General features: G+C 50.0%; 1 protein-coding gene across 2 annotated transcripts in view; it reads right to left on the reverse strand.

Annotated features, from left to right (window-relative positions):
* PTPRN2 (protein tyrosine phosphatase receptor type N2) overlaps positions 1-26,051 on the reverse strand; it is a 705,670-nt gene that overhangs the window by 519,197 nt on the left and 160,422 nt on the right. For both annotated transcript variants that reach the window (XM_084793869.1, XM_084793868.1), the window contains exon 3: positions 7,766-7,879. In XM_084793869.1, coding sequence (XP_084649995.1) covers positions 7,766-7,879 — 114 coding nt within the window. The remainder of the gene's footprint in view (positions 1-7,765; positions 7,880-26,051) is intronic.

The following is a 26,051-nucleotide window of genomic DNA, read 5'->3' on the forward strand; positions in this document are numbered from 1 at the left end:
TTCATCAACACTAAGCTAAGCTAAACCAGGCTAATCCAGCGCCTTCTTAGAAGGCTATCTTCTGACAAACGCTTCAAGCAATCAATCAGATAAGCCTCTGATTTTTTTTTAACTTTTCAAGCTTCCATGTTAAACCTAGACTCTCCATTCAGTGGCCAATATCAATAAACCCAGCCTGGTCCATTATACACAGCCTTAAAACCCATCCCCACACACATTCCTAGCCTTCTGCTTGAGTGAACTAGCAAACTCCTGAAGCTCCCTAGTGGTGCAGCACGTCTCCTTATGGACTGAGGATCCCAGGACCTCTCCTGCAGGAGCCTGCTTAGCCTTACATCTGGTTATAGGTCTAGCGGTGGCTATTGGCAGGCCCCAGGGGACACCAGCATTTCCTTTAGGGGAGGTCACTGCCTACTCGACAACTCATGATCAAGTCTAACATAAATGGTGAAGACTACTTCCTTAGGTGAGATAAATCCTCAAAAGTTTAGGGTTCAATACCCTAAGCCTCAATAGGGTCCTCCAAAACTTTTCCATTTCTAGTTATGGAGTCCCAACTCTTTTCTAGTCAGTGCCCTTATGTTAACCAACACACTTTAAGTCTGAGACTCACTGTTGCTAGTGACATAGTGACCCATGGAAGACAACAGTCTACCATGCCTCAGCATCAGTGACTAGTTATGAGCCTTTTTGCAGCCATTTCCCGCTGCAAAAAACAATAAATCCATGTTCCTGGCCAGATATGATAGTATCAACAAACTATGGTCATAAACAACGGTTTAGAAGGCAAACTGACAGGCACACCGCATCCACTTAACAACATCCCTGTGCAACACACCTCCATGGCAGAAGACAGATGGATCCTGAGGAGTGGACAACTCGGGAAGATGGTGCAGCTGGTGCAGCTGTTTTATGTCTAGTTTTTCTGCATCCCCTGTGGGCCAATGCAGAAACTGACTTGGGCAACTTTTCTCTACTGGGGTCAGTAGCAGCTGTTTTCTTCTGTACTACCTGGGCATCAGTACAGCTTCATGGGGCTGCATCAAAGACATCTCAGCATTGAGCATCTTCTGCTTAGCCTTACATCTGGTTATAGGTCTAGCGGTGGCTATTGGCAGGCCCCAGGGGACACCAGCATTTCCTTTAGGGGAGGTCACTGCCTACTCGACAACTCATCTCATAGCCCAGTCAATTTTCTCTCCCTCAGGATGTCATTTTGGGACACTGACGTGCTGGTAGGTCCCAAGGACCAGGAAGTAGCAAGTACTAGATGAGCAGTGACAACAAACTTGGGTTCTGTAGAGTGGCAATGAAGGTGGATATCGCCCCACACAGAAAACTATGCGCAACACACCCTGCTGACTAAGAGAGTGTGACAGACAGCAGAGAAAGAAACATAGATGAGCCATGCAGACAAATAAAAACAAATAAGTGCTTTACTTAATTTCCACTGGTGTAATGACCTGCAGTCCATGAGTTAACCTAAACTAGTCCACAGAACCGTTTGACAAAACAATACACCTGTCGGTTTCTAAAAGGAGCATGGCCCCAGACCCTACTGACCTCAGACTCTGCACAGTGTAATGCATCTGCCCCAGGAAACATCCCGAAAACATCACGATCCTTAGGAGAATGTTGCCTCCCACCAGGGGAGGAATATAACTCCCAGGATGCACTGGGGCCCCAAAGAGTGCTGTAACCATAAGAGAGAAGTGTAGCCTCTAGGGGAGCATGCAGCCTCAAGGAGAGCATGTGTTTGTTCCAGAATCCATGGTCACTGAGTCCCTCCTGCCCTTATTCCCTGGGGGTAATGGGTAACTCTTCTTTGGGAAACCTGGCTCTTATCCCTAGGAGCTTGGCCCTTGAGGTCTGACCTGTGACACAGCGCCCTCTCATCCACGGCTACATGGAACATAACTTTATCTTAGTAATGGCTGTAAAGCACAGGCCTTCATGATGTGGCCGCCAGTCACATATACAATAAAATCACACATGAGCTGAGAAGGCCCAGCCAGCCCAAGCACAGCACACATGGCTCTGATAGACCTGCCCTTCTCCCCCATGCCCTCTGCCTTTCTAAAAACCATTAGAACACATTCCTGAAGGTAGACACCAAGGTCTACTCCCTTATTTGGCCTCCTCCTCCTCCTGAGGCTGGCTACCAAGGTCCAGCTATCAGAGTACTGAAGTCCAGCAATCAAAAGACCCCTTTTGGCTGTCCTAATTAACATGCCCAATCAAAATTAAACACTGCATCCTAACACAGGGTTTCCCCTTTGACCTTTATAAATTGCCATTTGCCTAAGGGTCCCTTCCCCTTAGGGAAGGTCCCTTTCCCCTCATACTTGTTCTTTTTTTTTTCTTCTCCCCCAATCCTCTATCACCTGCCTTTGTCTCTTATTCCCTGTTCTATGTCTGTCTGGGACAAATATATCTTTTTTTTTTTTTTTTGTGCTGAGACCTTGGAGTGCCAATACCAGTCCCTTCATTGACGTTGTGACAGAGATTGGCCAGTAACGACCCTCCCAACCTTTTTCCACACATTCCAGCAGCCACTTTTAATTGTATTCCTTGCTTAATAAAGGTTCTCTTTGTGAGAACAGGTGTTTAAGTGTGGCCTGTGCTTAATTCAGATCCCATCACTGATGCTGATGCTGGGATTGGCCAATAACTGCCCCCAACTCCTTCACACATTCCTATCCTTCTGGTACCAGAGTCCCTTGTCTGATGTCAGCTGATTGGCAAGTCTCCCTCCCTAGCTATCCTAAACAGCCCCTAGGTTATCAGGTGACAGCCACTCTGTCCTGTAGGATTGGAGATATTGCGTCCCCCATAACCTTTACTGGTTACTGGGGACTCCAGTGGACTGGCTGCTAAGCTAGGCACATTTTGTGAAGTTTGGCTTGGTAGGGGCTTCCTCTTTCACTCTTGGTGGTTGAACCACCAAAATTCAGGGCCCTTCTTCTTCTTCTAAACACCTGTCAACAGACCCCAAATTCTTTTTCAGACCTAGTGGGGGTCTCTCTCTCTCTCTCTTGGTGATGGAGTCTGGGTGACAACCCCTCTGTTATAGAGATCTTGGTTTTTTTGTCTCTCTAGGCAACACAAGGATGCCTGGACCCTCAGCCTTGGCCCACTGACCACCATTCCAACTGACTTGCTTTGGGAGTGTCTCCTCTAGAATCTCAAATGTCTAAACTCTCGACCATCAGATCTCCTAAGCTCATCCACTATAGTACCCAGGCTTGGTCTCTCTCTCTCTGCCCCCTAATGGCTCTCTGCATCCTAGCATTATTCAGAATCTTTACAACTTTTGTGAGTGCACAGGAAAACAGCAAAAGGTGCTTTACATCCCTGCTCCAGGCTTTCCCTGAATGCCTCCTGCTCTGCATTCCATGTCCTCCTTGCTCTTAACTCCTCAGCTCCTCCCCAGACTCTTCTGCTCCTGAAACTGAATTTTGGTTCCATCCTTCATTCCAGCTTATGAAAACACACTCCCTCTTCAGTTACCTTCCCAATAATCTCCTGCATCTACACACACACACACACACACACACACACACACACACACACACACACACTTCTACCCACCTGGCTTTATCAAGGCCAGAAAGGCTGGCCTCTATGTCCTCAGGCCATACTTCCCCCTCCTCCCCTCCCCCCACTCAGTCCAGTCCACCCCAACAAATGCCCCTCCTGTTTTCAGACCTCCTCACACTTGCTCTAGTGATAAACTGCTCTCATCCCCCTCCCTCAATCCTGCCCCTCAGGAAGCAGTGATGTGGAAGGCCCACTCGTGTTTGTGTTCCTTTCTGCCTTAGTTAACTTGTCCAGGTTGAAAAAACATTTGGGTTCTTTTACCCCAGACCCCACCACTTTCATCAAGCAGTTCCAGTATCTAGCTCAGTCCTACAACCTCTGTATGATCCTCTGTAATAACCTACTCCCCGAGGAAGACAAACGTGTCTGGAAGAAGGCCTGTGACCACAGACACCAAACATACCAAGGAGATAGAAAGTACCCCGTTGGGCCCACTGCCAAGTGTCTCTGACACAGAGCATCTCTGAGACTACAACCACAAGGTTGTTTGCCAGGCTAGGTATTATTTCACCACCTGAATCCTCTCTGGCCTAAGGGGAGTGCCTCTTAATCCAGTTAACTTTGGGAAGGTCCAGGAGGTAGTTCAAGACACTGAAAACCCCCCTCAGTTCCTCCAGAAGCTTACCCTGAGCCTGCTCCAGTTATAGACCTGGCCCCTGAGACCCCAGATGATCAACAAATCTTTACAACCCATTGTTTTGGGGGACAGTCATACCCAGGCATAAAGGCCAAAGTTGAATACCCACAGCAAGGCCCACTTACAGCCCAGGCTGAGGTCCTGGCCCTGCCATTCAAGGCCTCCTACAATTGTGATGAGTGAAACCAAAAACACAGCTACCAACTCTTGGCTGAGGGCCTCCAGAAAATGCCCCCCCCCAAGGAATGGAATGGCAGGTCAGAAGCAGCCACCACCACCTTGCTTTAAACATAGCAAGGAAGACCGCTGGACCCAGGCCTGTCCACATCATCACAGGCCTCCTTGCTCTTGCCTAAGGTATCAACAACAGGGCCATGAGAATCAGGCTGCCCTCACAGCACAGCTTCCCCTGGGTCATCCAGCCTTCCTGAGCCTCCCTGGACCAGCCAAGGACTGACAGGCCCAGGCTCTGCCACTGACCTGACTAAAGTCACACCACTCACTCCCCAGAAGCCTGGGATCTAAACAGCAGTTCTTCCTAGATACTGGGACCACTTTCCCAGGCCTGAGAGAAGTCTGTGGTCCCACTCACCCCACTCTCTCATCCATGGTCAGAGCACATGATCAGTACTCTAGACAGCTCTCTTAATTTGTTCCTTCAAAGGCTTTTCATTTTCTCACTCCTTCCTCATCATACCTGCAGTGAGAATATTGGTTTCTTTAAAACCACATATGTGTTATGTGAACATGTCTTTGTTTTAATCCTAGGTGTGGCATACAGGGCTGGTTCAGATTGTCCACAGCAGCTAACTATAATTTATCTCAAGCTACGTCAGGAGCATAATTTTGCCAGCTGAAGATAGTTTACAATTGGAATTCTGGGGACTCTTCAGAGGGTATATAGATGCCAGAGCCCCGAGAGACACTGTGGCTGCTGCTGCTTCTGCTGATGCTGTTGCCAGTGCTGTTTGCCTTTTGCTGTTTGCTGTTTGCTGTTTGCTGGATTGTGGTTAAAGGTTGGAGATAACCTCAAGAAGGTCAAATGCCGCACCTCGCTCGACTGGCAAGAAAGACGGGACCACCAGTTCTTCTCCTAAGCAGCTTTACTCAGGCCTTATTTTTCTGAAAATCCCCCCAGCCACTCCCCTCATGCTCATTTATACCCCCCAAACAGCCAATCACACCAAGCCACGTCTCACACGCTGATAGGCTCGCGAGCAGCGGGCCTTTTTCAAATAAGGGGTTGTTTGTTTAAATCGAGGCGGCTCCGGCTGCATGCCAGGCGCCATGTGGAGGCGGGGGTCCACAAAGGGCTCTCTGGCTCCCCACAGTCAAACTCACCACAAGGAACACAACACCCCTAATCAACAGGAAGTAGTCTAATGATATCAACATCCTCTTTCTGCTCTAGACTTCCTCCTCTCCTACCTAGTGTTGGGGAATTAGAAGGGATGGGGGTGGTGTAGAGACATAAGAAAAAGAACCAAATAAAATAGCCAAAAGTCTAGCAATAAAATAGCCAAAAGTCTGGCTACAATATCCACACGTCCTATTTTCATACTAGGATGGATGTTCTTTCCAAAGTTGGCATTAATTTTGCCTTCTCCCAGGGCAACAGTTCCCAGAACACCCCTGAATCCTTCTTCCTTCCCTTGACTGCAACCTGCACACTTTCTCACTCTCTAAAACCCTAAACCCCTCTTATCTCTGGCTCCTTCTCTAGTCAATCCCACTCTAGGGACGCCACCTCCCTGTCTCCTGCTGCTCATCATAAGTCTTTTTTTATTAGTCACAAAGACCCTCTGCCTATACTCCCAAACCCAAAAATCCCCTACCGAAGCCTCCAAGGCTTCAAACCCCTCATTCGGTCTGTTTTACCTAAAGATTTTCTACACCCCACCCCACCTCTTCACCTTACAATACTCCCATACTGGCAGAAAACAAAACAAAACTACTGATGGACCCTTTTGCCTGCTCCAGGACCTATGCTCCACTAACACTGCTGTTACCCCTATTCACACTGTGGTCCCTAACGCTTACCCCATCCTGTCCTCTACCCCAGGCAGCACTACTCACTTCTCAGTCCTCGACCCTAAGGATATTTTTCTCAACACCCCTAGATACTCATTCTCAAGATCTCTTTGCCCTCACTTGGACAGACTCTGATACTCAGCAGTTCTGACAACTGACCTGGACTGTCCTCCCTCAGGAATTCGGAGACAGTCCTTGTCTCTTTGGCTAGGTACTTACTACAGGCTCAGCCTGCCCTCCCCCTTTGCCCTCCCCCTTTGCCCTCCCCCCTTTGCCCTCCCCCTTTACCCTCTCCCTTTGCTCTCCCTCTTTGCCATCCCCCCTTTGCCCTCCCCCCTTTGCCCTCCCCCTTTACCCTCTCCCTTTGCTCTCCCTTTGCCATCCCCCCTTTGCCCTCCCCCTTTACCTTCTCCCTTTGCTCTCCCTCTTTGCCCTCCCCCCTTTGCCCTCCCCCTTTACCCTCTCCCTTTGCTCTCTCCCTTTTATCTCCCCCTTTGCCCTCCCCCCTTTGCTCTCCCCCTTTGCCCTCCTGCTTGCTTTAGTGTGTAGATAGCCTCCTCCTCTGCAGTCCTTTCCTCTCCGTCAGCCAATCTGACACTGCCCCACTCCTCAATTTCCTTGGCTCCAGGGGCACTGGGTGACCCCTTCCAAAGATCAGCTCTCCTCTCCCCAAGTCACGAGTCTTGAATTCTCTCTCACACCAACATACAGACATGTGACTTCGGACCTCCTTGCCCAGCTGCACTGCTTACCTCTGTCTTCGTGGCAAACTTCCTCTGCTCACAGATCCCTAGATGCTCACCCCTGGTACAGTGCCTCCACTGAGCCACATCTGGACCTCCTCCTTCCTCCAACCACAAGCAATTCTTTAAACTTAGAACACGCTCCCTTCTTCTCCAGCCCTCTGCCTCCTGGATCTATACAGACCTTTCCATCTTTGTACTTCCTAGCACTGCCTGAACTCTGCCCCCATGTCTTACCTCTATAACATCGTCCACAGCTGGCCTCCTGTCTATGTACTCTTGCCACAGCCCTTCTGCCCATCTGTAAATCTAACAAGTTAAACTCTGGGGTCCCCTCTCACAGTCTAGTGCCACCAGTATCTCCCTCAACTCCCGACTCACAAGGGACTCCAATCCCTTCCACCGTCCACGATTCGATCCCCCCGAACTTCTCCTAACTGTCCTCCCTTAGATCTGGAAACTAGTATGGTGACAGAAATGTCCCGAGACAACATGGTAGAATGCTGGAACCAAGTGCGACTTTCAGGCTGACACAAGCGACTGCCCTGGCCAGCCTCAGATGTCCCTTAATCCTGAGCTACTACAGGTTCTGTAATTTCTGCGCACACACAGCAGAGCAGAGCTCCTAACCTGAGTCCGCACACTCTATGCAAAGCCTTCTCTCACGCAGGCCGTGCAGACCTCATCTGGACACCAGAACCCCAGTCCCACTACCCATGGGTAGCCAGAGGCAGGAAGTGGACACTCTTCCTACCTGTACGAGAGAGCGTCTGTAAGGTGAGCCTCAGGTGCAGCAGGGCTCCTGGTGACACCTCATATCGGTATGTGTCCATTGCTGGAACCTTCTGGCATCTTCCAAACACACCGTCTATGGAAATAGGAAAGCAAAGAGAGGGCTTGACATTGCATCTGCAGAGAGCAGGGTGGGGAGTAGGTGAGGGAGCATGAAAGGTTCCATTTGCTAATGAGACAGAGAGACAGAGACAGATCAGACAGCACCCAGAACGGTGCACTGTGAGAAGCATAGGGCTCTGGCCCTGGCACAGTGAGCTACACTCTTGTGCTTTTCCTGCCTTCATGGACCATCCCTTAGATGACACAGTTTGTGATTCACACGTTTCAGGCCCCGGGGATGGAACCTATGCAGACTCTCTCTCTCACTGAGCTCTATTCTCTGCCTCTGAGATGCACAGTGGGAGCACGTTCAGAGTTAGTGGACGACAGAAGTGCAGAACACCCTGGGACTTGCAGAGCCATAGGTTTGATGGCAAGGTCCTCCCTGTGTGAGCAGTGCTGTGCTCCCCAATGGTGAGGGAGTGACCTGGCGGAAAGGGACGTGGGCAGAGTTAGGGTCTCACTGAGCGAGGCTGTGTTTGTTTCTCTCCCTTTGTCTGTAATGGCAGACTGCTGTCACATCTTCAAGCCATACTTTCTAATTAATTTGGACCTCAGTCAGTCTTTTTTGAGCAAAGAGCCCAGTTTGAGATACACTTTCGGGGTGGAGTGTCACACATTGTAATTACCCTTTCTGGCTCACATAAAGGACTAATTCGGGGACCAGCACTTGCCACACAGGGTGGCCATCTGCAGAGCTGGGGCGTAGGAAGGAAAGGTTTCTCTTTTGTTCACAACAGTCTCTTCTTGAGTGTAGCTAAAGAAAACCACTCAACTGCAACAAGTTTAATTGGAAGAAAGGCATTTGGCCAGTACCGCTCTGATGCAAAATACCCACTCATCTCAGAAGGAGCCTAGGGACCAGCAGAACGGTTCCGGTGCTACGTATCTGCTTCCTGTGGACTCTGCCCTGGGACTGGCACAGAGAAGCTTAAGTAGAGCAAGCATCTTGATATGTCAAGGTGCCTTTGTCAAGCTAGAAAATGCAGATGGCAGTGTGTCCTAATGCACAGAGCAGGACACAAAGGAGCAAACCTACAGCCCTTGCCCTCCACAGTGACTCCACCACACTGCCCCTCCACACTGCTGCCATGTTGTCACTGCCACACTGCCCCTACACACTCCCCTATACACTACTGCCATGCTGTCACTGCCACACTGCCCCTACACACTCCCCTATACACTGCTGCCATGCTGTCACTGACACACTGCCCCTACACACTCCCCTATACACTACTGCCATGCTGTCACTGCCACACTGCCCCTACACACTCCCCTATACACTACTGCCATGCTGTCACTGACACACTGCCCCTACACACGCCCCTATACACTACTGCCATGCTGTCACTGACACACTGCCCCTACACACTCCCCTATACACTACTGCCATGCTGTCACTGACACACTGCCCCTACACACTCCCCTATACACTGCTGCCATGCTGTCACTGCCACACTGCCCCTACACACTCCCCTATACACTACTGCCATGCTGTCACTGACACACTGCCCCTACACACTCCCCTATACACTGCTGCCATGCTGTCACTGCCACACTGCCCCTACACACTCCCCTATACACTACTGCCATGCTGTCACTGCCACACTGCCCCTACACACTCCCCTATACACTGCTGCCATGCTGTCACTGACACACTGCCCCTACACACTCCCCTATACACTACTGCCATGCTGTCACTGCCACACTGCCCCTACACACGCCCCTATACACTGCTGCCATGCTGTCACTGACACACTGCCCCTACACACGCCCCTATACACTGCTGCCATGCTGTCACTGCCACACTGCCCCTACACACTCTCCTATACACTACTGCCATGCTGTCACTGACACACTTCCCCTACACACTCCCCTATACACTACTGCCATGCTGTCACTGACACACTGCCCCTACACACTCCCCTATACACTACTGCCATGCTGTCACTGACACACTGCCCCTACACACTCCCCTATACACTACTGCCATGCTGTCACTGCCACACTGCCCCTACACACTCCCCTATACACTACTGCCATGCTGTCACTGCCACACTGCCCCTACACACGCCCCTATACACTGCTGCCATGCTGTCACTGACACACTGCCCCTACACACGCCCCTATACACTGCTGCCATGCTGTCACTGCCACACTGCCCCTACACACTCTCCTATACACTACTGCCATGCTGTCACTGACACACTTCCCCTACACACTCCCCTATACACTACTGCCATGCTGTCACTGACACACTGCCCCTACACACTCCCCTATACACTACTGCCATGCTGTCACTGACACACTGCCCCTACACACTCCCCTATACACTACTGCCATGCTGTCACTGCCACACTGCCCCTACACACTCCCCTATACACTACTGCCATGCTGTCACTGACACACTGCCCCTACACACTCCCCTATACACTACTGCCATGCTGTCACTGACACACTGCCCCTACACACTCCCCTATACACTACTGCCATGCTGTCACTGACACACTGCCCCTACACACTCCCCTACACACTACTGCTATGCTGTCACTGACACACTGCCCCTACACACTCCCCTATACACTACTGCCATGCTGTCACTGACACACTGCCCCTACACACTCCCCTATACACTACTGCCATGCTGTCACTGACACACTGCCCCTACACACTCCCCTATACACTGCTGCCATGCTGTCACTGCCACACTGCCCCTACACACGCCCCTATACACTGCTGCCATGCTGTCACTGACACACTGCCCCTACACACGCCCCTATACACTGCTGCCATGCTGTCACTGCCACACTGCCCCTACACACTCTCCTATACACTACTGCCATGCTGTCACTGACACACTTCCCCTACACACTCCCCTATACACTACTGCCATGCTGTCACTGACACACTGCCCCTACACACTCCCCTATACACTACTGCCATGCTGTCACTGACACACTGCCCCTACACACTCCCCTATACACTACTGCCATGCTGTCACTGACACACTGCCCCTACACACTCCCCTATACACTACTGCCATGCTGTCACTGACACACTGCCCCTACACACTCCCCTATACACTACTGCCATGCTGTCACTGACACACTGCCCCTACACACTCCCCTACACACTACTGCTATGCTGTCACTGACACACTGCCCCTACACACTCCCCTATACACTACTGCCATGCTGTCACTGACACACTGCCCCTACACACTCCCCTATACACTACTGCCATGCTGTCACTGACACACTGCCCCTACACACTCCCCTACACACTGCTGCCATGCTGTCACTGACACACTGCCCCTACACACGCCCCTCCACACTACTGTCATGCTGTCACTGACACACTGCCCCGACACACGCCCCTACACACTGCTGCCATGCTGTCACTGCCACACTGCCCCTACACACGCCCCTACACATTGCTGTCATGCTGTCACTGACACACTGCCCCGACACACGCCCCTACACACTACTGCCATGCTGTCACTGACACACTGCCCCTACACACGTCCCTACACACTGCTGTCATGCTGTCACTGATACACTGCCCCTACACATGCCCTACACACTACTGCCATGCTGTCACTGACACACTGCCCCTACACACGCCCCTACACACTGCTGCCATGCTGACACTGACACACTGCCCCTACACATGCCCCTACACACTACTGCCATGCTGTCACTGCCATACTGACCCTACACACTCCCCTACACACTGCTGCCATGCTGTCACTGCCACACTGCCCCTACACACGCCCCTACACACTGCTGTCATGCTGTCACTGACACACTGCCCCTACACACGCCCCTACACACTGCTGTCATGCTGTCACTGACACACTGCCCCTACACACGCCCCTACACACTGCTGTCATGCTGTCATGCTGTCACTGCCACACTGCCCCTCCATGATCACTCTGCTGTGATGCCCCTTGACAGCACCCTCCACCCATAGCCCCAGCAGAGTTGACCCATGCTTCTGTGGACAGTGGCAATGACAATCACTGAACACACTCTCAGGGTGATGTGCTCTGGAATTCAGCGTGGGGGTGGCCCAGGTCCTCCAGACTCTAGTAGGGGCTACCCCCAGCATGAGGTACAGAAAACAGACTGCTACTGTCCACAAGTCAGAGTGGATGTTGCTGGAGATGGAAGAGAGTGGGGGAAGGGAGCCGCCACCATCTTACTGATGTCAGTGTAGCTAGAAATGAAAAGTTTGCTTAAAGGCCCATCTATTAACAGTGATCTAGAGGTTATAGGTCAGTTTCTCCCACTTTGGAGGAAAAAAAATACTGACTTCTCCTGGCATTTTGAAGAAGATGAACAAGAGGTTTATTTCATATACTTGCTTGTTGTAACCAAGGTTCCATAAAGGACAACCCCGAAGTCAAAAGTTGCTTTTTTACTATAATTTATTCAGATTACATCCTGGTTGTTATCCCTTCACTTGTATCTTCCCGCCCTGCCTCCCTCCCTCTTCCGCACTATTCCCCTCTCCAGACCTCTGACAGAAGGGGACCTCCTCCCCCACCATATGACCACAGCACATCAGGGCTCATCTGGATAGCCTGCTTCCCTTCCTCTGTGTGCCACTAGGCCTCCCCATCAAGAGGAATGGTCAAATAGGGGGCACCAGAGTTCATGTCAGAGGCAGTTCCCACTCTCCCCACAACCGTGGAGAATGAGCTGTCTATTGGCTAGATCTGAACAGAGGGTCTAGGTTTACTGCATGCAACCTACTTTTACTCCTAACATTGGAGTCCCCTAATTGACCACACAGACCTGTGTGGGGCCCTGAGGGTTTCTCCAGCTTCTGAGGCAACTTCTCATTCTGCCGTTCTCTCCTGGGCTGCGGCACAGTACAGGGCCTCTGTCTCCACATGTGTCCATGTGTACTCATACAAGCACTCACACAGCTGCGTGCTCGCATACGCACAGCACTCACTCAGACACACGTGTGCACACCCAGAATCTCCTGCAGCTGTCACTTTCCCCAGTGGCATCCTTGGCCTCAAGGAGGCAAGGCCATTGCTCTGGCTTCTCTCCGTCTTCCGTGGCATCTGGTGTGATGCCTCCTACCCAGCTAAAGAGCTCACCAACTGCCTCACTGCTGCTTTACCCTTTCACAGGTGAAACGGATGCCTGTGGAGATGGCCCCCTCCTTCAGCCAGAAGCCTGACAGTTCAGAATCCACATGGGTTTAGAAGTCTCTGCCCCATGGCGGATGCTGTGCTGGATAAGGACTTGCTGAGGAGCCAACCAGGTGATAAGAACAGACAGGCATGTGTCATGTGTTCTTCCTATGGCTAAGCCCATTCCTGATCTGCTTACACTTATGGAACTGGCCTGCTTCCCCAGCCACCTCCATCCCCAACTTCTTGGTACACCTGGGGACAGGAAGGGTTTGTGTTGATGCAGATTTTCCACTTCTGGTAACTGCATGCTCTTTCACAGAACAGCTCAGAACATTACGTCAAACTTCCAGGAAGGGTAAACAAACAATCTGGCCTGCATCCCCCAGATCCACCCAGAAGGCCTCAGGCCTGCGTGGAAGGACGTCCTAAGGGAGACACACATAAGCCTCACTGTGCATCTGATGAGAATATGGTCTCACGTTACCCGATATGGAGACCCACAGAGAAACCATCAGGGATTGGGTATCTTCCTACCTCTGTATGAATGATGGGTCAGCCCTGTCCCTGTGCTGAAGGAAACAAATCTGCCTTCACTGCATGCACTATGATAGCCAGAAGTTCCAAGAACTAAATGCTAAACACGCTCTGTGCTTCTATGATCACTTTGCCTCAGTTTCTCCTCTGCCTGTTTTGTCTTTCGTGTGACTCGTTACCTTCTCCACTAGCTCTTCTGGAAAACCTACAGACTTAACACCACCTCTGATTTTACCGTGGGGGAAGCACTGAGCTGAATCTGCACAGCAAGACCCTCTGTCCAGTCATGTGATCTCAGTCTCCTCAATATCACAGAACTGCGTTCTTGATTCACAAGGGACAGGGCTCAGGAAAAGTCACAGTTAAGAGTCTTTGCAAAGATGTCAATGGACGTTGTGCTGAGATTATTATGCAGGAGGCAAGAGCCTTGCCAAAAACATAAGCAGAAGTCTTGCCACGCACATGTGACATTCACCAGGGCTGGGGCAGGCTCTCCTCTTGTTTCTTTCCAGGGTCCAAAACAATGACCTATGGTGTGCACTCAGGTTTGAAAAATACTGAAACCAGTAAAAAAAAAAAAAAAAAAAAAAAAAACACTGTGTCTGAGCATTAACAGAGAGTGTAATGGGAAGCCATAAAGCCCCAGCTAATTCAGAAAGCCAACCCAGCACCAAGACACACAACAGAACACGCTTTACTGGGAAACCTTGTGCCTAGGCTCAGAAGACCCTGGGACTAACCCAGCCACCTGCACTGAGTCCCTCAGTTGCATTTTAAAACTAGTTTATCTTTCACTGTCTTCAGCCAAATGTGGTCACTCAAGAGGCCAGTGAGGAGGAAGCGACAACAGTGACCCCTCGTGGTCACATCCCTAGAGCCAGATTTCCAACCTAGACAGATGTCAGAGGCGCAGCAGTTCTGACTCAGGGCAAGAGTGCCTCAGCATATGCCAAGGGCCAGCAAGCAGCCAGGGAGAGCGCTACCCTCTTGTCAGGAGAGGAATACATGAAGGAATGACATGCATGTGTTCAGTGTGAGCAAACATGTCACATGTACCTGCACAGTGCACATACACACCACCATAGCCAAGCACAGAAATGCACACGTGCACACGCTTGTGTTTTCACACACTCGTAGGGCCAGTGACATGGAGAGCAACTCTGCTTGGTGAGTTGTCAGGACAAGAACACACCTGCAGGGTCAGGGTGGCCAGGAGAGAACCGAATTGGTGCAGAGCAGGGACTCTCACAAGTCAGGGACCATCCAATGACCCGTGCAGAGGTCAGTAACCAGGACAAAGGCCCTTCTGCAGGGACGATGACCTGGATAGAGACCCTACCAAGAGGGACTCATCCACTGATCACGAATGGCACCCGTTTGCAGGGTAGGTGACAAGGACAGGGTCTGTTGTGTACAAGTTCCACGTGAGACTGAAATGGTCCATTCTGCAGAGAAGCAGGAACAACTTTAAAAAGCTTCAGGAAGTCTCCCCAAACTAACCAGACTCACTAAAAGCAGCCGCTCTGACAGGAGCAGAGCTGAGCTGCAGAGAAGACTGATACCAGCCCCACAGGCCGCACATGATCCACAGGTGTCACCCCATCGCTCCCTCAGAGCCTCTAGGGCTATGGTCCACACCTCCAGCTACTTCTGAAGAGGGATGTATAATGGGTCGCTCTAATTTCTCAGAAACAGGTGAGGGGCACAACTCTCTCTGGACCAAAAAGAAAGGGCATCTTCTGCTCCGGTCTCTCCAGTAAAGATCTGGTGCTTTCCTCTTCTCAAGAAGCCCCACATTGCCAGCTTACAGGCTCTACTGCAAATATTTGAGAAGGTCACGGGTGGGCCTTGGGCCTGAGGTCATACATTTGACTAGATGTTCCCCGGCCAGTCCCCAGAAACAGTCAGATGTGCACTGTATCTACAACATCTCCACTCCTCCGTGTCTTCCCTGCCATATCTCAAATTCAAGACTTTTTCTTTTATAAGTATTATCATTACTCATCTATATAAATATTTAAAATCAAATGAAACCGGAGGCAAGCAGGGCTTGCAGCTGGAACACCCTTTACTTTAGGTGATTTCACTGTAGCTCAGAGCCGTACTTGGACTAGCCACAGAAAGCAGTGGGTCAGCAACCAGACACAGCACCTGTCGACTCGCTGGTATGACTAGCTCTGCCAAGAACACACCTGTGCTGCCCACCACACATCTGTGTTCACAGCAGGATGTGGGTGAGGACGTTGGAAGTGCTGTGCAACTGTGTGGTTGCTGCTAGCCCTTTCTGGAGTGTCTGTCATCTCTCCGTCGCCCAGGACCATAACGTGTCTAACACAGTAAATCCAGCAATAGATGTACTACTGCCAGTGAGCAAGTGGCAGCCTGCTTAGCAGACAAGGCCAGGAACATGGACCAGAAAGGCAGGAGTTCCCTTCTGGAAGTGAGGACCACGTGATGTGGAAACGCTGATGAAGATGTCGAGGAGAGCAGAGCTCAAGGACCTCTGTCCCACCAAGTCCCCATGCATTCCCACAGCTCCGTTGCAACCACATAGCATGTTGAATGTGCCCCAAACTCCTGTGTTGAATCCTAACCCTAAAGTGAGGTCATTGACGGCTGGGCCTTTGGTAGGTAGGTGGTTAGTCATGAGGGGAGACCTTTATGAATGAGCTTAGCGTCTTCTGAAAGATGTAAGAAATACCCCCTATCCCTGCACATGAGGACACAAAAGTTCCTCCATACATAGAACCTGGTGCTGTGCTAACCTTGGGCATCCACCTCCAGGACAGGAGTGTGTGTGTGTGTGTGTGTGTGTGTGTGTGTGTGTGTGTGTGTGTGTGTGTTGCCTGTTTTGCAGCCTGAATGGACTAAGGTTCTGTGTGTGTGTGTGTGTGTGTGTGTGTGTGTGTGTGTGTGTGTGTGTCCTGTAATCCCATGTTAGCCACCTGGAAACCAAGGCTGAGGGAGGCTTGACATCGCTCCTGCCTCACAGGTGTTGTACTTTTCCAGGGACACCATTGCCCCATACATCTGCTTTCTTTCTCCTCATAACTTGTTTCCCAATATTTGTCTTAGAAAATGGGGTTATCATGGTTACATAGGGTGAAAGCATATCTTCTTCTGGAACCAAGAAAATCCCTGTTTGGTTTATCGTTGTCGTGCATGCGTGTGTGTATGTGTGTGTGTGTGTGTGTGTGTGTGCGCGCGCGCGCGCGTGTGTGTATGCATGCACATGCATGCATGTGTGTGTGGATGTACATGTATGTGTGCATGTGTGTGAGTGTGCTGACACTCAACACACTTGACCCTGAGATAGCCCTGATGGATAGAACATCCCATGACCCCTTCTCCACTAATGAGACGCATGGTGTCCCCAGAGGTCATGAGACGGTCTTGCAGTCATCCTACACATGGCAAACAGGCTGCTAATGCTCACTCCACTTGCTTCACAGTAATTGGAACAGTGAGGGAGCTGGGGAACTGGGTGGGGCCTGTTGTTCCGAACACCAGACAGCTCAGGGGCACTCATTCATCACCACAGTCACTTGGCCTCAGCCCAGGGACAGCCAACTGCCTGGGCGAGGAAGAAGAGAGCAAGGGTGCAGGGAGCAGTGAGAGACGTGTATGCCTAGTCAGGTCATGACTGCCAATATTAGCTCTTTGTCCACTTCTTCCATGAGCAGAAACTGGTTGTGCACTTCAGTGACAAGCCAGTCTCTCACCGTTCCACATGCCCCTACCCTTGTATATTTTTCTGTGCTAAACAGGGAGCCACCAGATAGGACTGAGGAACAGCAGTGTCACAAATGGACAGGTCCAGGCACCACTACAGTGATGAGAGAGCAAAAATCCTGCATCAAGCCACATGACCAGAGCGTTCACAGCCGTGAGCAATTTGACTCAGTAGTGACCCACAGTCAACCAACATTCTAGGTAAAGTCGAGATAAGCAGATTTTTTAAAAGAGTAATAATTTGAAAGGCGCTTCAGAGTAAATGGGCCCCCTCCCACCTGATTCCTTCAGGGATGAAGCTCTGACGGTTTCTCCAGAGACATTGGCACACGCTGTGTGCCCATGTGCCCCAGGATAAGAGCAGAAGTTCAAATTCAGGGGAAGTTTGTCCTCTTACACCACAGCCATGCGGCTACACCGGATAGATGGGCCCTGGCACATCCAGACACGGACAGCAGCCCCCATGGGCCCCAGCACACCCAGACACGGACAGCAGCCCCCATGGGCCCCGGCACACCCAGACACGGACAGCAGCCCCCATGGGCCCCAGCACACCCAGACACGGACAGCAGCCCCCATGGGCCCCGGCACACCCAGACACGGACAGCAGCCCCCATGGGCCCCGGCACATCCAGACACGGACAGCAGCCCCCATGGGCCCCAGCACACCCAGACACGGACAGCAGCCCCCATGGGCCCCGGCACACCCAGACACGGACAGCAGCCCCCACCCCACCCCCACCCCCCCTACTCCCGTGAGGGAGGCCGCATCGGACTGTAGGTGCATTCACAAGAGCCAATAGCATCGGGCAGGACTGTGTCCTGATGAACGCCTACTTACACAGACAAACGATGGTCAAACAACTCCTTGCCTCAAGGAAGACGCTGCCCAGGCAGAGGAGTGGCAGCTGGCATGTGCGAGGCAGCCCAGCTGGCTGGAAGCAGGGGACAAGGTAACCACCTGGAGCTGCTGAGAGCAGAAGCAGACATTTTACTTGCTCTTCCACTGTATCTCTAAGACCAAGGGCCTGGGTGACAGGTGGCCTGCCCCAGCCCGGAAGATCCTGGGGCTCAGCCTGTACCCCAGGAGTCAGCAGTCACTATCCCACAGTCTCTCTGGCCTCTGGTAGGGATTTCGTCACTTTACCGATTTCATTTCACAGAAACTGATGGAGTAAAAAAAAATTTTTTTTTTAATTTTTTTTGATGGAGTAAAATTTAAAGTCAGAGAGAGTCAAGAGATAGCACAGGACCTGGAGCTTGTAAGCAAGTTCTAAAACTCAAGTGACTGTTTCGTTCACTTTCCTTAATGTTACGCTGAGCCTGTGCCTCGGAGCTGCTCTGTGCGCTGTGCTCCAAGGCTTCCAGACGCCAGGTCCCCTAGAGTCAAGGGGCCTAAGAAGCATCACCGCCCGGCATGGACCTACAGAGCGGCTTCCGGCCCACTCCTGCCACAACCTTGAGTTTCCTACAATGAGATGGAAGACTCGACTGGAATCTTTTGATCACTACTCACAGAAATAGCTGAGGCAAAGTAACTGTCTGCAACCTAGGCTTCCTCAGCTGCCAGCAGCGACCACTCACTCCTCACTCTCAGAGGTATCCGGGGCCACTTCAGGTCGGGGCTCTGCTCCCTACTGTGCCCCGTCAATACTGTGCTCGTGAGGCAGAGGTCAGAGGAAGCAGGGTAACTGCGGGTACCCACACTGCTTTCATGTGGACGGCATCTACTGTAGTAACGGATGGCCAGGCTGGGGCAGGAGGAGTGTGACAGGTTTCCTTAGCAACCACACGACAGTCCCTCAAAGGACCGGGTCCTTCATAGCCACTCTGACCACTTCCCAAGCCCAGCTCCACCCTACTGGATGACAGCAGAGAGCCAACATGGCCCAGCAAGGAAGGGCCCATGGGAAAGGAAAGCCCAGGCCAGCCCTGGCAGTACAGGCAAAGGCCAGCACACAGGCAGCGCCCACAAACCTTAACATGGCACCCGGGATGGAACCAAGCTACCATTCACTGCGGCAGCAACGTGACACCATCTAAGATTCTCGTGGACACAGCTGTCCAGCACAAACTCAAGGTTCTTTTTCATTGCTGTGGAAATCCAGCTACACACACACACACACACACACAACACACACACACACACACACACACACACACACACTGATAGAGAATGACATCTTAGCGTCTTAGTGGATGATGTTCATCTTCACAACTGGGACATTAAGACACCAAACGTAAAACAGTGTCACTCAGAACAAACAGACTGTGCAAGCTGATCATGATTGTTCATAACATTTTCTCTGGATGCTAAAATAATCAAGGAGCCGAGGCATAACTTACTGTCAGGGCCCTGGCTTAGTGCACACAAAGCCCTGTATTCTACCCATTTCCAACACCATGAAAATAAAGCAAATAATAATTATTATTATTATTATATGATATGCAGCGATGGGCACATCACAGATGCAACACCTCTCTGAGCAGTGTACAGCCAGCCCAACTCTGCATGCATGCCCACAGCCAAGGGTGGCACACAGGGCCTATGCAGCAATATTTGTAAAGACAAACTGGACACAGTATCTGTCTGAAAGGAACCTAGGCTTCATCTGAGGAGCCAGATATACGAGCAGGCATATCTCACTGCAGTGTACAGTAGAGTGTTAAAAGGAACTTAAAAACAAAAAAAGCAGGAGCAATTTCTAACACATTTTCTCTTGGAATTTTCTATGGGGAAAATAAAGAAAAACTGAGTCAGCAGAGGAAAGCTGCTGTGAGTCAGCCCAGCTACCACGTCATGGTCACCATGGAAACTGTGGGCCAACCCAACCTCGCCATCAGAACTGTGAATCAACTCAATCTTACCACAGTTTCTGAGGAAATGGCAAACCAACACGACGGAATGGTGGTCACAATAAGAATAAAATGAACCCAGCCTCCTCCTCCTCCTCCTCCTCCTCCTCCTCCTCCTCCTCCTCCTCCTCCTCGCCATCGTCATTATCAGAACTCGATCACATAGTGGTGACCATGGAAACCATGGTCCAAACATAGTGATAACCATAGAAACTGTAGTCTGCCTTGACTGAGTGCTGGTAACTATGGAAACTGGATGAATCAAGCCTCATCGTGGTCACCATTAGAATTTACTGGGCAAACTTCAAGAAATATGAGCCCAGAGATAAGCCATTGTCCACCCTCATGTGGCTGCTTAGCCCCTGTGGGATTCAGGATTTATCTCTTCCGGAAATAGCACAGAAGAACCAGATGATCTGAGCATTGTGTACAATACTGAAATTCCACAGTCTGGCACAAACAAACAAAACTAATAACCGAGATCTGAGAGCAGGGAGCAGCCGAAAGAAGGGTGTGAATACACAATCTGTGAGCAGCTCCCTGAGGTACTGTCCAGGGAGAAAGATTCCTCCTGGATATTCCACATACTGAACGGGGACAGAGCTGGGTATGGTAAGAGGTGACGGCAGAAAGCCCATGAGCTGGAAGCCACCCTGAACTTCATAGAGGGAAGTGGCAGCAGGGACAGGGAGATTAAAAGAGAGAGCGAGAAAGAATGAGTTTAAACCTAAGGAACGAAGGAAGCAGAAAGTTCCCAGCTGCCATGGTTTGCTGACCCAACAGCACCATGGCAGGACCTGAGATGACATCTTTGTCCCTTGATTTATACCAAGTCAGTCATTGAAGCATTTTTACTCCTCAGGGAGGTGAGGGCTCTGCCATCACAGCTTGGTAGGCTCCTTCATGCTTGCCAGAACAAGGTGCAACTGCCTGAACCAGACATCCTGCACATCCACTCTGGGCCACACCTAGACAGGGATGCCCAAGGCTCGGCTCCTACTCAGCAGTGAATTCTGTATGCAGTCCAGGTCCACCTGGGAGAGCCCCACAGTTGGAGCATTTGGTCCAGGGCTGGAGGAGTGAAGATAAGCAGAGGAGAGGGGCTCAGCAGCAGCCGCCAATCTCCCATCAGTAGAGCTGCAGCAGCGTTGCCAAGTAACCAGCTGCTGCTCCTATCAGCCTCGGTGGGAATAAAAAGGTGTGACAGGAGGCCTGGAAACAGCACAAAATGAAAACAGTACATTGTGTGGACAAACGGGACAGTCTCCTAGTCCCTGCCTGACCTGGAAAGTAGCTGTTACCGCAGGACAGCTACCCATGGCCGGCCCTGGGATCCTTCTGTTCCACTAACTGAAAGGCTCGCAGCCACCTTCCAGAGGGAGAAAGGGAGTGGAATGGCTTCTAAAAAGCTTTATCCCAGAGCTCTCCTCTCCTCCATCCAGCTCACTGACCTTTGTCCCCCCTACCCCACCCCACATACTTAAGGCAGTCCCCCCAACATGGAAGCCCTCACTGTCTGACCTACCACAGAATGGGGACAGTAGAGTCATGTATGTGCCACAGCACCCATGCAGAGGTCCACCTGATGCTTCAACCCACCCCGGAAATAGAAGAAACCCGCCCATCCCACCTTCACCTCCAGTCCTCTCGTTACACTGAGGGAAGCTGGGTGTGAAAGGGCCATCCTGTTCTGGGCTTTCACCTCTTCATGTGTCAGAGTTTTGAAGATTATTACAACAAAGTAGGGGTTCCCCTCACCCTGGAGGCTCAACATGCACTGCACCCTTGTGAGACCCAGGTAAAAGCAGGCTCCAAAGCCAGAGCCTCCACAGGGCTGTGACCATGTGCAACCCTGGACCTGCTGAGCAATGCTGTTCTCACATATACAGCAGGCTGTGTATGTTTGCACACAGTGTCACCATAGGCTCTTGACCCCAGCAGTACTCAGGCACCCGGCCGCAGCACAGAGTGTGGCCATCAGTGTGCCTCAGAGGAAGTGTGCCTAGTGAGCAGGAGCCTTCTGGGGACATTTAACAAGCCACAAAGGGATGGGCTGTCTGCTTCCCCGCTCTACCCCATGTCCACCATGAGCCAGTGACAGCTGCCTGCACCCATCACTCCCCTCTCAAGACTCACCCAGGGACTAGGGACATGGCTCATCTAGTAAACTGCTTTTCAAAAAGGCACGAGGACCCGGCCATGTGCTCAGGTAAAAATCCAAGTGTCACAGAGCACAGCTGTAAGCTCAGCACCAGGAACAAGGGGACAGGAGGATTCCTGGAGCTCACTGACCAGCCAATCTAGAAGAACTGGTGAGCCCCAAGCTCAGTGAGATACTTTGTCTCAAATTAAGGTGAAAAGCAACCATAGAAGGCATCTGATGTCAGCCTCTGGCAAACACACACATACACACACACACACACACACACACGGATAAACATGTACAAAAACACATAAAGATTCACCCTCTGACCTCAGTGTAAGTCCATAATGCACTGTGTGCCCACAAGCACAGCATTACAGTATTCTCCGCCGACTGCCCTACCTTGAAACAAAAATAATGAAGCTGATTTAGCTTTATATATCAATTACCACCATATTGGATTCCTAGTTCATAAAAGTTTGCCAAACCCAAAAGCAGAGTCTCAAAGAGATCCATGTACATCCATGATCACAGAAGCCCTATTGATAGAGGCCAAAGTCGGAAGAACATAGGGTCCACTGTCAGATAGGTGGATAAATAGATTGGGATCCATCCATACAGATAAATATTCTGTGCTTAAAAAAAAGAAAGAAAGAAAGAAAAAAGAGGAAATCATCACACCTGATACAGCATTGTAACTCTCAAGGACACTGGGCTAAATAAAAGAAGCCAGTCTCAAAAGTGGTCAGATTGGGAAGACAGAATGCTGAGTGTCAGGGGTGGAGAGGAGGCTAGACAGCCATTGTTTCCTGGGGACAGAGCGTCAGTGTGGGAAGATGAGGACATGGATAGTGTGCCAGAGACATAACCATGTGGACATGTTTAATGTCACTGAAATCTGCTGCTAAAAACGACCAGAAGACTTGGAGTATCACTCAGTGATGAAATGCTTGCCTAGCGTGTGTGAGCCCCTGGGTTGGTGGCCCAGCAACACAAACACACACTCTTTCTCTCTCTCTCTCTCTCTCTCTCTCTCTCTCTCTCTCTCTCTCTCTCTCTCTCTCTCTCACACACACACACACACACACACACACACACACACACACACACACACTCAAAACAGTGAATTTTCAGATGGACACAGAACAAAGGCCGACTGAGACCACTGCTCCTTAGAGGAGCAGCTGAAAGCCCCTTTGCTTGGCTAAGTGCATGTCCTGCCCCAGACACACGGGGTGTGCAAGCAGAAACCCACCAAGAGGACTCACAGCTTCACCATGGAAGAATGGCCAGAGCATGGAAGCACTGTGACTCCCAATCAGAACAGATAGTTTTTAAGAGAGAATGATTTATGAAACAGTTTCAATAAAACCTACTTTGCTATCTCACTGGAAAGAGATATCCTGATGAAGTCAACTGATAGGAATCCCTCCTGGGGACCCATCTGGAGCCATGGTGCTGTCCTTCCAGGTCAGAACAAAGGGCCATGGTAAGGACTTGCAGTTTCAAGAACTTCCATCCAAAGGACCAAGATCTGCAAGGCTCCAAGTTGTTCTTCAGACTAAGAACTAAGAATAATTTCTGCAAACCCAACATGGTTTATCTTTAATTACCACATTGCAGCCAAGGCTATTACAATGCCACATATCAAAAAAAAAAAATGTAACCTGTCTGTAAGTCCAGCCCCGCCGCCCCCAGTCTCATCCCCACCTCCGTAGCCTCCACTCTTCTCTCTGGCACAACTTCCAGTGGCTCACACAGACCTTCTACAGCCTTCCTCACCGATCCATGCCTTTGACTCAGGAGCCAACTCACCTTTACAGCCAATGCTCTAGTCTCATCCCCAGCTCTGTAGCAGACTTCCTTCTATGGCCTTTTATCCCTCTCTGCCCCCATTCCCAGGGCACTAAGCAGTTCCTGGTGGCACACATTGCTTCCCTTCCTCCTATGGACACCTCATCTCTAGCCCATATCCATCCTTAAGTGTCAGCTCCCAATAGCAAGGACTGTTTTGCCCAGAATCCCTAGTGATCACACCTATCAGGATCCCAGAAAATGTCCCTATCAGGCAATATACAGCAACCACATTCTCCTAAGAATCAGAGAGGGCAACAGAAACCAAGGAACAAACCCAACACACCCAACAAGATGAGAACAGATATCACCACCTAGAATTATAATCTTCTCAATCCCAGATGACCAGACACTAGTGTAAAAAGCACAATTAGTAACAGCAAGAATAATATGTCTCCATTAGAGCTCAGGAACACTACCACAGCAAGCTCTAAGTATTCCAACATAGATGAAGCACAAGATAAAGTCTTTTAAATGGCTTTTATGAATATGGTAGAGGTCCTTAAAAAGGGAATTAATAAATTCCTTAAAGAAATCCATGAAAATACAAACAAACACTGGAAGGAAATAAATAAAAAAGCTGTTCAAGATCTGAAAGCAAAAATAGAATCAATAAAGAAAAGCCAAACTGAGAGAAGTCTGGAAAAGAAAAATTAAGGAACATAAACAGAAAACTCAGAGACAAGCCTCGCCAACAGAAAACAAGAGATGGAAGAGAGAATTTGAGTCATTGAAGACAAGATAGAAGAAATGGATACCTCTGTCCAAGTAAATGTTAAATCTAAAAATCTCCCAGGAAAAAAAATCCAGAAAGCCAGGGCACTGTGAAAAGTCAAAATCTACAACTAATAGGAATAGAGGAAGGAAAAGAAACTCAGAACCTATTTTCAACAAAATCATAAAAGAAAATGTCCCTGGGGAAATAGAAGGATCCAGAGGATCCTAGAAACCTACAAGAAGAGCATCATGACAGGCAGACCTGGACCCAGGGGTTCTGCTCAAACTACTGCACCATCCAAGGACAATACATGCAGTAAATGTCAAACCCTTACTCAGATCTAGTCAATGGACAGGACATTCTGCACAGTTGAGTGGAGAGCAGGGACTGACTCTGACATGAACTCTGGTGACCCATATTTGACCACTTCCCAGTGGTGGGGAGACCTGGTGTCACTCAGAGGAAGAATAAGCAGGATACCAAGATGAGACTTGATAGCCTATGACCATATAGTGGGGGAGGAGGTCCCATTCAGTCATAGACCTAGGGGAGGGGAATAGAGTGAAAGCAGGAGGGAGGAACGGGAGGATACAAGGGATGGGATAACAATTTAGATGTAATCTGAATAAATTAAATAAATAAAAAATTAAAAAAGAAAATGTCCCCAACATGAAGAAGAAGAGGAAGAAGAAGAACAAGAAGAATAAGAAGAACAAGAAGAAGAAGAAGAACAAGAACAAGAACAAGAACAAGAACAAGAACAAGAAAGTGCCTATCAAAGTACCAGAAATATTAAGAACACCAAATAGACTGGACCAGAAAAGAAATCCTCCACTTACATAATAGTCACAAAAATAAATGTACAAGAACAAAGAAACACTATTAAAGGCTGCAGAGGACAAATACCAACTAAAATATAAAGGCAGACCTGATAGAATAACACATGACTTTTCAATGGAGACTCTAAAAGCCAAAAGGGCCTGGACAGATGTTCTTTTTTTTAAAAAATCTAAGATACCCCAACACCATGCCAGACTACAATGCCCACCAAAACTTTCTACCACAATAGGTGAGGAAAATAAAACATTCATGTTAAAAACAAATCTAAGCAGTACCTTTCTACAAATCCAGCTCCACAGAAAATGCTAAAAGGAAAA

This window comes from Acomys minous (genome assembly GCF_964271855.1).
Source record: "Acomys minous genome assembly, chromosome: 8".
Lineage (NCBI taxonomy): Eukaryota > Metazoa > Chordata > Mammalia > Rodentia > Muridae > Acomys > Acomys minous.